This window comes from Danio aesculapii, chromosome 11 (genome assembly GCF_903798145.1).
Source record: "Danio aesculapii chromosome 11, fDanAes4.1, whole genome shotgun sequence".
In the NCBI taxonomy this organism is placed as follows: Eukaryota; Metazoa; Chordata; class Actinopteri; order Cypriniformes; family Danionidae; genus Danio; species Danio aesculapii.
Window position 1 is genome coordinate 42,923,002 of NC_079445.1, and position 14,375 is coordinate 42,937,376.

The window sequence follows — 14,375 nt, forward strand, 5'->3', positions numbered from 1 at the left end:
TTCTCATATATTTTTATTCTTGAAAGCACGCTGAAATTAAAATAAAAATGTCTGCATTCACTTTCTTTCCACTAAAGATGTGCGTCGATGACATGGTTAACTTATCTCACTCAAATATTGCACATGGAAAGAGTCCGTTATGGAATTATTGAGAATCTTGCTAAGTTTTACAATATATGGCAACCATTTCTTGATCACCTGGACCAATATAATGCGGATTCTGATGCTTAAAATGCTCACTACCCCTATTGACTGTGTCTTTGTCTTTTCATTAAAACCGTTTATATGCCCTAATTGTTTTTTTTTTAATAATGACTTTTTGTTTTCTTTAATTTCTTTTTTATTATCTATTTTTCCTTATTTTAATTATTATAACCATTATTTTCTTGGTATTATAATGCTTATTCCTTGTATTTATTGTTGTGCTCTTTGGTAATTATTGGAAAATCTAAAACTAATAAAAACTCTTGTTTAAAAAAAAAAAAAGCAGCTGTGTGTCGATCATTGCCCCTCATATGCAACCTCTGAATCAGCAAATGCATGTATAAGCGCTGACTGACGGACGCGCTCCGCATCATGAACCGATCCCAGATCAGCTTCTGTACACCATTTAAAGTGACACCTCTGTTATCAAACAAGTGAGCAGCAAATGAATCTCTCGTTTTGTTTTGTTTGATAACAGAGGAGTCTCTATAAGAATGCACAGATCTATAATGAAAGCACTCCATTACTTCAGTAACTGTTTGTGCTCATTTATGAGAAAATGAGTTGTGTTTAAAATAAAACACACAGGATGGACACGTTTACATATTAAGTGTATTTGTCTGTTTAAACACACACAAATCCCAAAGTGTCCTGCACTTTCGCTCCTTTTTAAATGGCGCGTACAGAAGCTGATCTGGGATCAGTTTATCATATGGAGCGCGTCCGTCAGTCAGCGCTTATACATGCATTTGCTGATTCAGAGATTGCATATGAAGGGCAATGATTGACGCACAGCTTTAATGGAAAGAAAGTGAATGCAGACATTTTTATTTTAATTCCAGCGAGCTTTCAAGATTAAAAATCTATGATAGGATAGGAAAATACTGATAGGATGATAGCAGGATAGAATGGTAAAATACGGGAGAATCCCGTATAGACATGTACGAAGTGAACAGGAAGTGTTTGTGGAAAAACATCTTTGCGAGGGAACGCAAAAACTTAAAAAAAATATATTTTCCTATCACTCTGTTTTTTTTTCTTCCACCCATTTCCATCATTGCATCAGTCATCTGCACATCAATAACTGTCTGGTTTAGCTCAGCTACTAAATACGACCTCCAAAGACTACGTCGAATAGTTCAGACTGCTGAGCGAATCACTGGTAAAACCCTTCCTACTCCCCAAGAACTGTACTTATCCAGAGCGAGCAGAAGGGCTGCCAAAATCACTCTGGACCCCTCACACCCAGCACACTGCCTCTTTGAACTGTTACCTTCTGGTCGACGCTACAGAGCATTGCGCACCAGAACAGCCCGACACAGAAACAGTTTCTTCCCTCAGGCAATCCATCTCATGAACACTTGATGATAATAATTGTGGAGCCAACATCACTACTTGCTATACACTTTTATACACATATACACTTATTTAACAACACACTTTACATGCCAATTTGCACATAACAGCTGCACATATAACGTTGTATATAGTAATAAACACGTACATACACTTGTCAATCTGTATATTTGCTTTCACTACTTACTTCTATTATTTTTTAAATATATTTATTATCTGTTTTTGTCCTGTCTCTGTTATCCTGTTGCACTGTAGAAGCTCTGTCACCAAAACAAATCCCTCATATGTGTGAACATACCTGGCAATAAAGCTCCTTCTGATTCTGATTCTGATTCTTCCCCACCATCACGTCCCTTCCAGGTCTCCGTAAGACAGTATGGTCCTATATCTAAAAGAAATGCCCTAAACTCTAACTCGATGATTACCAAATGTCTTATAACAACTTTCCCACTGAGTTCCCCTCCATTTAAAACCTCCAGAATCTTCTTTTTAAAAACGTCTGTATCAAATAATTCTTGTTGACAACCTAAATATCCCTTTAAACACACCATGTAGCTCGAGATGTTCAGCATTTGACTGCTGCTGCTGACAATAGTTGGGTTAACTGTTTGATTTCTTAGAAAGTGAAAGTTGACATCTCACCATGACTTTGAAGGGGCTCTTGGGAATGTTTTCTCCACCGAAGCGCACATAGATGACGTATGTCCCGGGTTTGTGTGCGGTGTAGAAGATGTCGAAAGTGCCGTCCTCGTTCTGGATGACGTCCGCCTCAACCTCGCTGCCGTCCGGAGTGAGCACAACACAGCACAGATTCCCCTTCCCTGCCCCTTTAGTGTTCACCACGAAGCCCACCTCCTGCCCAATGCCGATGGTGGGCCCGATGCCTGGTCCTGCAGGACACACACATACAGTACAGTTGAAGTTAGAATTATTAGCCCTCCTATATATTTTGCATGTAAAAAGCTGCATGCTTCTCATCTCTAAGACACACGTGTTTGTTTAATAGGCAGACAGTAAGTGTGTCTCACCGCTGACTGTACACTTGCTGGCGTCTCCAGAAGTCGTGGCTCTGACTCGATATGGAGAAGTCGGGATCTCGTCTCCGCCATATTTGATCACAATAGTGTATCGACCCACTTTATCTGGCACATAAGACACTCTGTAGGTCCCGTCTCGGTTGTCCTGAATGTTGGCTTTCTTAAGTTTACCATCCTGATCCTGAAACACATGATGAAGCACATTGAATATTTATTTGTTCACTTATTAATTCATTTATTTAGTGTATTTGTTTATTATTTATATGGTGTTTATTTATTTGTGTGTATTAATTTATTGAGTGTATTTATTTATTTATTGTGTTTATTTATTGTTTATTGAGTGTATTTATTTATTTGGTGTTTATTTATTTGTGTGTATTAGTTTATTAAGTTTATTTATTTATTTATTGTGTTTATTTATTCTTTATTGAGTGCATTTATTTATTGTGTTTATTCTTTATTGAGTGTATTTATTTATTTATTGTGTTTATTCTTTATTGAGTGTATTTATTTATTTATTGTGTTTATTCTTTATTGAGTGTATTTATTTATTTATTGTGTTTATTCTTTATTGAGTGTATTTATTTATTTAGTGTTTATTTATTTGTGTGTATTAATTTATTAAGTGTATTTATTTATTGTGTTTATTTATTCTTTGAGTGTATTTATTTATTTAGTGTTTATTTATTTGTGTGTATTAATTTAGTAAGTTTATTTATTTATTGTGTTTATTCTTTGACTGCATTTATTTATAGTGTTTATTCTTTATTGAGTGTATTTATTTATTTAGTGTTTATTTATTTGTGTGTATTAATTTATTTATTGTGTTTATTTATTATTTATTTAGTGTTTATTTATTTGTGTGTATTAATTTATTGAGTCTATTTATTTATTGTGTTTATTTATTCTTTATTGAGTATTTATTTATTTAGTATAGGTCGTTTGGTCCCACTTTATATATTTTCGCCTACACCTGTGAACTTACACTGTAACTAGATGTGTAAGTAGTATGTAACTACAGTGTATGTACAAACTGATACATAGTATTTACTTGTGTAATACTGGTGTAACTACACTCATGTAACAACACACTGAATAGTATGTGCAAGTTCAAATGTGTAACAGGACATTAATAACACATTCTTTGGTAATCTACCCCTTTAATGATAATGTAATTTGTTACTGTTGTAATTCTATAATTTTAATAACTTAAAACAACATGTAAACACACAGCTGAAGTCAGAATTATTAGCTCCCCTTTTAATTTTTTTTCTTCTTTTTTTTTAAATAATTCCCAAATGATGTTGAACAGAGCAAGGAAATTTTCACAGTATTTTCTATAATATTTTTTCTTCTGGAGAAAGTCTTATTTGTTTTATTTTGGCTAGAATAAAAGCAGTTTTTAATTTTTTATAAACCATTTTAAGGTCAAAATTATTAGCCCCTTTAAGCTATATATTTTCGATAGTCTACAGAACAAACCATCATTATACAATAACTTTCCTAATTACCCTAACCTGCCTAATTAACCCAATTAACCTATTGAAGCCTTTAAATGTCACTTTAAGCTGTATAGAAGTGTCTTGATAAAATATCTAGTCAAATATTATTTACTGTCATCATGACAAAGATAAAATAAATCAGTTATTAGAAATGAGTTATTAAAACTATTATGATTAGAAATGTGTTAAAATCTTCTCTCAATTAAACAAAAATTGGGGGGTAAATAAACAGGGGGGCTAATAATTCTGACTTCAACTGTGTCTATATGTTGTTTTAAGGTAATTTGTAAAGTCAGTAATTCACAATAAAGGGGTAGTTTACCAAAGATTGTGTTATTAATGTCCTGTTTAACAACAGCAAACTTCTGCCAGAAAAGTATAAGTGTATGTAGAAATATTGGTTTGCTGTAGTTAAACAGTTGCACAAAGGCTTAAGTTTTATATATTACACAGTAATTTGTAACCATTTTATGCTTTATATTGAGTGCACAGTTCCTGAGGATTTACCCTGTAATTACACCGGTATCACAAGGTGAAACCTTCTAATGCAGCGTTAGTTCTGCCATTCTTATTCTAATACATTGTTCAGAAGTACGCAAACAGGTGTGGGAGTGGGAAAACACCTGCAAGTACATATTATTGGTACACAATGCACTTATGTAATTCTTGTTAAAGATGTGTACTTTTATTTGTGTTGTTACCAATGTCCTGTTACACATTTGAACTTGCACATACTATTCAGTGTGTTGTTACATGTGTGTAGTTACACCGGTATTACACAAGTAAATACTATGTATCAGTGTGTACATACACTGTAGTTACATACTACTTACAAATCTAGTCACCGTGTAAGTTCACAGGTATAAGCGACACATAATATAAAGTGGGACCGGTCGTTTTCAATCACGTGGTTCTGCTGACACGCGAAATTCAGATGGAGGGCAGGAAGTAAAAAACTGAATGGGAGACATACAGTAGATCAAAGTCCATATTTTTGAGATTTATACCATATTTCATAGGAAAATAGACACATATGTTGGGCACGATCCTCACAAAGTCAAAGTCAGCTTTATTGTCAATTCATCCACATGTATAGGACATACAAAGAATCGAAAGCAAATGTTGTCTTGCTAGATAATCCTTAGAACTGTCCCGGCTGAGCGCGCATCACGTCCGCCATTAACACAAGTGATGACGACAGTTGCCTGAACTCGTGCACGCCCACAAACAAACACAGTGCGCTGGCTAGAAATGTTGTTTAATTCTCAAGGATAAGTTGTAATTACCACCCATTTAACCTCACAGGACCCCCGGGATCTGATGCTGCTTTATTCAAGGTTGCATGTTACGCATGTTATACATGTTATTTATTTTACTTTTTATTTATTTTACCGCAGTTTAACCAGTCAGAGTTTGGAAAGAGTTAACTAAGGTTGCAATTATTTGGGCAAAATATATAGAAAAGGTCTTAAAATACTATTTTGATTCAAAGTCATTCGTTTTTCATGTTTAAATTAGTACTGCCACTGGCTTACTCGGATCGGGACTTGTGGAGCTGCGCATCGATGGATTTGCTCTTCAGTGTTTGAACTTTCAGCAATGAAATTTAAACCACACTGACCTGAACTGTGAAATCTGGACTTTACTACAACTATGCTAAGCTCCTTTGACATAATCTACAGTCTAAAAAGCGCTATAGAAATGAACATGAATTGTATTATTATTGTACATAATTGTACAAAGTATTATTTGCTCTTGTGTTTAAAGCTTTTAACCTTACGCTACTTTAAAAACTATTATTAAATGCTGGATTAATGTACAAAGTTTTTATTACAACAGTTTTGCTTGCTGTATAAGTGCACATACATTGTTTACATGGTCATAATACAGCGAGTAATACTGCAAGCATTTACTTTGGGGTTGCTTTTGCAGCTGGACATTGCTTTACAATACCCTTGAAGGCTGAAGATTAGCCAGTGGGGGAGTGTCTTTTGAATCTCCAGGTGTGAATTATGCATGGGAGTGAAAATCATGCATACAGTAAGCTGACCCAAACACTGACTTTACAAGATTTAAATCAGTGTAATGTTTTCTTTAAATGAGAGAACAGAACAATTTTCACATAATTGTGAAGTAAATATTCTTACTAATAAGACGTGTTACTCAAAAGTCTTGTTCGGGCCCATTTACTGTGTTTTTTGGACATTAATTCAGCCCAATTTTTTTTTCCAAAACCTGCTAACCACGCTTAATTTTTTTTCTCTAAAAAACACTAGCATGTACATCAATATTTCTCACATATTAGTGTAGCACAGTTTGTGCTGAATACAAAAAAAAAATACATGTTGGCCAGTACAATGTCATAAGTAGCTGAAATAAGCACAAATGTCCAGGGCATGTAAAAACATCTTAGGGGCCCCAAGATTACCTCAAAGCCATAATACTGTAAATTGTGACCTAAACTTAAAGAGCCCATATTATAGATGAAATAGGGTCATATTTAGGTTGTAAGGGTCTCCAACAACAGTCTAATATGCATGCAAGGTCAAAAAACTTTGATGGTCTTATAATCTGCATTTATTTTTACCTAATTATCCCAGCGACTCCCATATGAATCGTTCAGCGATTCATTTGTTCCCAAACCCCTCCTCAGCGCGAAGCTAATCTGCGCTGATTGGACCGATGACAGCCTGCTGCGATTGGTCGACGACACTGACAGGCTTCAGCGCGAGAGTGAAATGCCCAGCAGCTAATCAACAATATAAAAGTAGTCACAGTGCACACACGCTTCATAGTGGATTTTGGCTGCCAGTGGGTGAATGTAAACACAGACGATGGACTAGAAAATACTGACGACTAACTATTTTATCAAGCAAAAAGTCCAAGAACTGGCGAGGAGATCTCCTAGCAGTCTACTTGCTCTTTTCACACACACACACACACACAAACACACACACACACACAGGGCCAGCGCGTCCACAATAGAGACGGCGCGGCGGCGACACCTCTCGCACCCTCCGCGTCCTCAGTTACATCACATTAACCTCCTAAGAGGAGACACTCACACAAACGACCGTCCTCAGAGGTGACACACACATCACACACACACACATAGCTGACTACCCGTAAACAAATCGGCACGCGTCGCGTTTTCAACGTGGCTTTACACGCGATATGAGAATATAAAGAGTTAACCTGATACAGCACACGCGGTTACAAGTAACAAAACACAACTAAATGCATAATTTGCAAGCTAGAGTAAACGAGGCAACAGTTTTAATCGCACTTACTTACACTGGTGAAATGGGGGAAGAAACGGATTCATGATCCACTGATCCTTGTTCTGACAGTCTTTACTGATCCTTCCTTTAACAAACCGATGAAGTCTTCTTTGTAAGCAGGTAGTTTCCAGAGGCTCTCGATCTGCTCAAGGCTGGGCTATATTGCTAAGGTTTCATCTTTGGGTGAACTGTCAATAATCTCCATCTGCACAGCGTGACTTCATTCTACCGGTGTCTGTGTGTGTCTCTGTGTGTGTGTGTGTGTGACTTTTTTTCTGTTAGTGGGCGGGGCCGCAGGTTTCAAATCGCCCGGGCTTGCGCGTGCAACTACTTGTGTTTCGTAGCCGCGTCATCACGAAACACCTAATGACTCGTTATCAAGATGACTCGTTTGAAGCACTATGAGTCGACTCTTTTATAGATGAATCAATAGTTTTAAACACTGTACACTTACAGATTTAAGCCATAGCTGGATATTTCACTTCACTTAGAGCTGTGTGACACACTACATGGAAGGGCATTTTCAAAAACCCATAATATGGGCTCTTTAAGTGTAACCAAAATTAAGTTTGTTCGCAAAATGCTGGATTAGTCACAGATTGGCACACATTTTGCTCCATTGATATTGGCACAGATTTTACTCCATATTAATCTGCTTTTTGGACTGAAGGAGTGGAGACTCACAGTGATGTGCACAGACAGCTGTCCTTCTCCCGCGTCTTTGGCATCGATGGTGAACTCCACTGGGAAACTGGCGGACAGTCCTGTGGTCAAACCTGGACCGCTGGCACGAACCTTACTGGCATCATGAGTGGGCAGAACACGCAGCTTCATCGGGCTGAAGAAATGCATTGAGAGAGAGAGAGAGAGAGAGAGAGAGAGAGAGAGAGAGAGATATGAGTGCATTGCCATATCAGCTTCTCTGGCTATATCATGGCAAAAAAATACAGATCAACTTTACCACATTTGATAAATATCACTTTTCTATAATTACAAAAATAATAAAGGGTTATCAACAGCAATAATACATAATAATAATAATAATAATAATAATAATAATAATAACAATAATAATACTAATACTACTAATAATGATAACAACAACAACAACAATAATTGTATGGACAGTATGGAAAAACGCAAATAAGAGAAAGAACGTAGTGATTTCTAAATTTAGCGATGCGGTGGTGCAGTGGGTAGCACAATCACCTCACAGCAAAAAGGTCGCTGATTCGAGCCTCGGCTGGGTCAGTTGGCATTTCTGTGTGGAGTTTGCATTTTCTCCCTGCGTTCGCATGGGTTTTCTTCGGGTTTCCCCCACAGTCCAAACACACGTGCTATAGGTGACTTGGATAAGCTAAATTGTCCTCAGTGTATGTGTGTGAATGAGTGTGTACAGATGTTTCCCACAAAGGGAATCCGCTGCGTGGAACATGTGCTGGATAAGTTGGTGGTTCATTCCGCTGTGGCGACCCTTGATTACTAAAGAGACTAAGCCGAAATGAATGAATGAATAATTTCTAAATTTACTTTGACTTGAATTTCATTGCAGACAATACAACAAACATTATTTAAAAGATGCAAGACAAGATGTAAGATAAGCCTTTGGTGTCTCCAGAATGTGTCTGTAAAGTTCAAAATATCCATCAGATCATTTATTATAGCCTCCACTTTCTGCTCATTTTGGTGTCCGAGTACAGTGTAGCTGTTTTTGTAGCCTGTGGCTTTAAATGCAATTGAGCTGCTTCTCCCAGCCCACCGTTCCCACATGCGCATATGCTTCTCATCCTGCGTTATGTCAGATAAACAGCAGTCAGTGATAGAGACAGACATGGATGAAGCTGAAATACAGCTCATTAGTCAAACATACCAAGCAAGTTTATTTGATGTATTAGTGGTGGAGTTTATTCAAGCCTTTCTGAAATGATGAGTCTGACACAAATGTTGTTTGCAACGCGCACACACACACACACACACACACACACACACAAAATAGCATTTCCTGACACCATGTGGCCGTGGTGATATAATGTGGTTAAGAATGAGAGAGATTTTACTGTCTTTATCACAAACATGCTCTGTTTTAAACTCATAAAAATCACAGAGAGTTGGAACAAATACTTTAATCACAAACAATTAGCAAAAAAAATGTTCCGGTCACATGTGTATACATGTTATTATAAAAACATGGCGCCTGTCAATCTATTCCGTGGGGAGGGAAAACCGCACTTCGTTGCGGCAGGCCTCAAAATCACTGGGATTTAGGCCCTATTTTAAAGTCAGACCTATTGTGTTTCTATAACTCCAATATGACTGTGGACACACTACACCTACACACATACACCTACACACGGTTCTGTCCAAACAGCTAATAGGTGCCCTTTAATGTGTTCCTCATTTTTTTCCCCAAAATAAACAGGCATTTCTTTAAACAGGATGGGGGGGTAGAACAAAACCACCAAGCTATACAGAGTCCAGACAGCCTATAACACGCTGTCTGTATAAACACACACACACAGCACCAAGCAAGTGACACACACAGACAGCAACATCATTCTCTCTTATTCACACACACACCCAGCAACAAACAAGCTAAACGCAGCATCACGCTGTCTCATTCACACACATACATACTCGTGCTCACTCGCTCGGGAGTCGGGATCGATATTGTTAGACCGCCCGCTCCAGTCCAAAAATATACCAGTTACCGACCGCTCCAGCGATTTATTTGGAATTTTATTCCCGCGCAGAAAGAAATCTGGTCGGCTCCCGTGGAATGCAGACCTCTACCCCTGGCACCGACCAAATTCTACAATCTTTAATGGATTCACATTTAAAAATATTTCACTTAAAGTCCCTCCAGATTTTATTTTATTTATGCTTTATTTTACCAGGACTTTCCCATTGAGATATGCATCTCTTCTACCAGGGGGTCCTGGCAAAAATGGCAGCACAAAAAGTTTCAGATATATATATATGCACATAATAGTTTCTAACATGATAATACTCTGTATTCCATTCCCTAATGTAGGGCCAAAGGAGGAAAACGTTATTTCAACAAACACCGTACACACTCTAGGAACACTTAAATGTAATTTATAAGCATTTCGTGCACTAGAACTACAAGTATAATATGATAAAAGGTAACGAATACAAGATGGCAATTTACCCAATAATGCCCTAGCGGGGAATAGAAGCCTATGCAATTTTTCTCCTTTGGTGCAGGGAGATCCACCCAAACATTTAGTACAAAATACAATGATAGGTACGTGAAGATGCATTTGTCACAAATCGTATTGCAGCATGATATATATTAAAAATCATCATCTGATAACATTAAAAATAGGGCATTCCGCCAGTATGTTTAACAGAGATGCATGTTTAAAGGTGAACTAAGATGACAGCTCGGTTTGACGACAGGAGTAGCAGATATAAACGAACCTGCGGGGAATTTCTTCATCTGCATATTTGACAGACACTGAATGAGGGCCCTCGACGGACGGGGTGTAGGACACGGTGTGTGTGCCGTCTCCATTGTCTGAGACCTCCACGGGTTCAGCCAAACCTGCAAATAACAACAATTATGACCTTTTAATAAGAGTTACATGTATATTTATTAATTTAGAAGAGCAAACAGTGAGCTATAGCGCTTGCTAATCTAAATAAGCAAGACTATGAGAATGACAAAGCAACAGATTTATAGTTTCAAACATTTTTCATATAAATATATATAAATTTAAAAAAGGAAACATGGGGGGGGGTCTAAATAAATAATGCAACTATAAACAGTTGTAAAAAGTTCATTATGCTAATTTAGAGAAGCATAAAAAGATAGTATTTAATTAATAAAAAATAAGTCAATAAATATAATGTATTTATTTTTTTTGAGGATTTTACTGTGCAAAACACTAGTTGTAAAAGTAGTGGGGAAACGGTTTCCCTGTATACTATGTAGAATGTAAATGAATGAATAAATAAACAAATAAACACAGTATTTAAGTAATGTATATTGTGCAGAATTACAGTAATTATTTCTGAGCAAAAAACACAATTTAGTAATGAAAAAAATAACAAAATGTTGAAGCATACACTGCATGGTTTCCGCTACATTCATTCTTCCATGGCAGGGCGCCACTCCAAAATTCATCCCGCCACGGCTACATTACAGCTTCTCATTCAAAACATTTTATTTTTTTAATAGCGGGTGATAATCGCACCAAAACATATTAAAGGGTAAGTGAATTTTAACCGCGTGAATTTTTCTCTAACCGACCGTAGTAGTGCTGCGCGTCATTTGTTTATCCTTTAAGGTTACGTGCTGACTGACTGACAGGTGCGTGATGCCAGCAAACACGACGTATAGCTGTTTCACTTTACTTCAGGACGCATTAATACCGCTCTGTAGGTCTATTGGAGACATTCATAAATATTCCTAGCAAATCTAATAAATGTTGGAGACATACTCTCTACATAAACGCACTAAATCACACTTCAGCAGCGTTTATTTGAGAGTGCAAAAGAAGATCTGCGCTCAGTGTTGCCAGATGATGCTGACTGTTTCCAGCCCAAAAGCTGTCGAGATCACGCATGCCATTGCAAAACTGCCCAAATTTTCACTACCTGCCTATGACACTTTTTACCCGCAAAAATAAATTCAAAACTGCCCAATCTGGCAACACTGTCTGCGCTTGAGCAGCGCGTATTTGAGGGCCCGCAAGAAGCTTTGTGCACGAGCTGAGGAAATCGGCGCGCAAGCAAAGAGATTCGCATGCTGTAGGCTATTACATAAACGCAATCTCGACTCGTAATACTGCGCTCACGACATTTGTCATTGAAATAACGCCACAGGTAGTTAGTAGATCTGTGTACAAAAGGCCTGCCGCCACAGCTGGAAAAAATCCTAGAGGAAACACTGCACTGTCTGGAATGCTTGAATTTAATCAAGAAAAAAGGCAAGTAAATAAATGGATAGAACTCAAGTGTATCCTATCAAAAATGCTCAAGGATATACTGTGCAGTATGCTAGGACTCCATTCAGAACAAAATAAATAATGTTTAGGTGTTTATTGTGCAACATGAGAATTTAAGTCAGACAAAAATCAATAAATGCACAAGCCTCATGTAAACCGGTTTTACCTTTAGGTCCTGTCACAGCCACAGAAAGAGGAGCGACGCCAGCTTTACTGCAGTCCACAGTGAAGGATTGTGGGATTTTAGCTCTCACTCCAGAACCGACACCAGCTCCAGAGATCTTCACCTTACTAGAGTCCACAACATCCTTCACGGGCACTTTAAATGGACTTCCTAAAACACAAACAAAGACACACGCTCCATAATAATGCAATTTAAATACAGCTATTAGAAGATCAGCAGGAGAATTAGATTTACATGTGAGATATACATGTGAGAAAAATATACAGAGAATAAATCAGATCTGAGATCAGCAGCAATAATAATAATAATAATAATAATAATAATAATAATAATAATAATAATAATAATAATAATAATAGCTACACCACATTAGTCAAGATTTTTATACAGGCTGCCACAAAGCTTGAACTTTTTAAATAAGGAGAAAACCAAGCTTATTATATTTGGGCATAAGGATTTGTCGGACTGTTAACGCCCCAGGTTAGGCAACTTGGAGGAGTTCAGATCACCCCAGGTACATAACGTAACATTAGATCAGAACTTAAAATTAATAAACATATTTCAAGTGTGGCTGGAAATAGCTTTTACCAGCTTCGCCTTCTCTCCAAAATGAAGTCTACCCTAACTTGACATTCACTAGAAATTTCCATACATGCGTTTATAACCTCCCAGCTAGACTATTGCAACTCTCTCTATTTTGGGCTGCCTAAGTCACAGATCGCTCGCCTACAGTTAGTGTAAAACGCAGCAGAAAGACTTTTAACAAAAAGTCTGAAATATGCACGTCACTGCCATTTTAAGGTCTCTCCATTGGCTACCGATAAGACAAAGAATCAAATCTAAAATCCTTCTCTTTGTGTGTAACGCCCCATTCACACAGGGCGTCAGCTTCAACGCTTCCCATTCACTTTCAATGGGTGACGTCAGGCGTTGCTGAACTGCATTGTGGATGCGTCAGAGCCGCTTCTGAGGCGTTGCTCACTGCTGAAGTTGGGACTTTCTGAACTTTAAGCGCCAACGGACGCATCAGCCAATCAGATCACTTTATGCAAATACACCAGCTTAGACAGTAGCCGATTGCTGACTAGCTTCATTGGCTGATGCTGCTATGACGATCACGTCAGCCTCAAATTCAGACACGCCCTCTGTCAAGCGTTGACGCTAAAGCCCTGTGTGAATGGGGCGTAAAGCCTTACATGGCCAGGACCCCCTTTATTTATCTCAACTGATTGTAACCTACACTCCATCCAGACACTTTAATTTTATTTTAAAAAAATATAATAATAATAATAATTTTACATATATACATATATATATATATATATATATATACATATATATATATATATATATATATATATATATATATATATATATATATATATATATGGGATTAAGAACATGTCTTCAGGTGTAACAGCAGTTTGCGACTTGCGAAGGAACACGATGCAAACAGACAGACGTATACAGTAGCTGTAAATACCCTGAATACACCTCAATCAATTTCAATATACATGCACATACACACATACAGTATATTACACAGTCTGCCAGTGCAAGGAGGTTATTCAATATTAGAACGTTTGGTCTTTGTTTCCAAGATCATGATTGAGCTCCACTTTCTGACAGCTCATCCTTTAAAATATATTCCTCCTGCCAGATCTATAGATGCGAGTTAAACAATCTGGAAGCGCTGTTGATGTGGGAGAACGGCAGTATGCGGTCTTGGCACAGTGAAAGTTTCCAGTGAAACGTGAGCTTCTAATGTCCATCAGTGTGAATGCGGTCGCCTGTCCTCAGATACGGGAGATCTGCTTTCCCGAGTGCAAGACTAATGAAAA

At 37.5% G+C, this 14,375-nt stretch overlaps 1 protein-coding gene across 1 annotated transcript in view; it reads right to left on the minus strand.

Annotated features, from left to right (window-relative positions):
* The window catches only part of LOC130236987 (filamin-B), a 231,664-nt gene that overhangs the window by 57,791 nt on the left and 159,498 nt on the right, over positions 1-14,375 (minus strand). Inside the window, exons 24-28 of the mRNA XM_056467758.1 lie at positions 12,517-12,684; positions 10,822-10,945; positions 8,065-8,218; positions 2,589-2,778; positions 2,203-2,450 (exon numbers count right to left, since the gene is read on the minus strand). Coding sequence (XP_056323733.1) covers positions 2,203-2,450; positions 2,589-2,778; positions 8,065-8,218; positions 10,822-10,945; positions 12,517-12,684 — 884 coding nt within the window. The remainder of the gene's footprint in view (positions 1-2,202; positions 2,451-2,588; positions 2,779-8,064; positions 8,219-10,821; positions 10,946-12,516; positions 12,685-14,375) is intronic.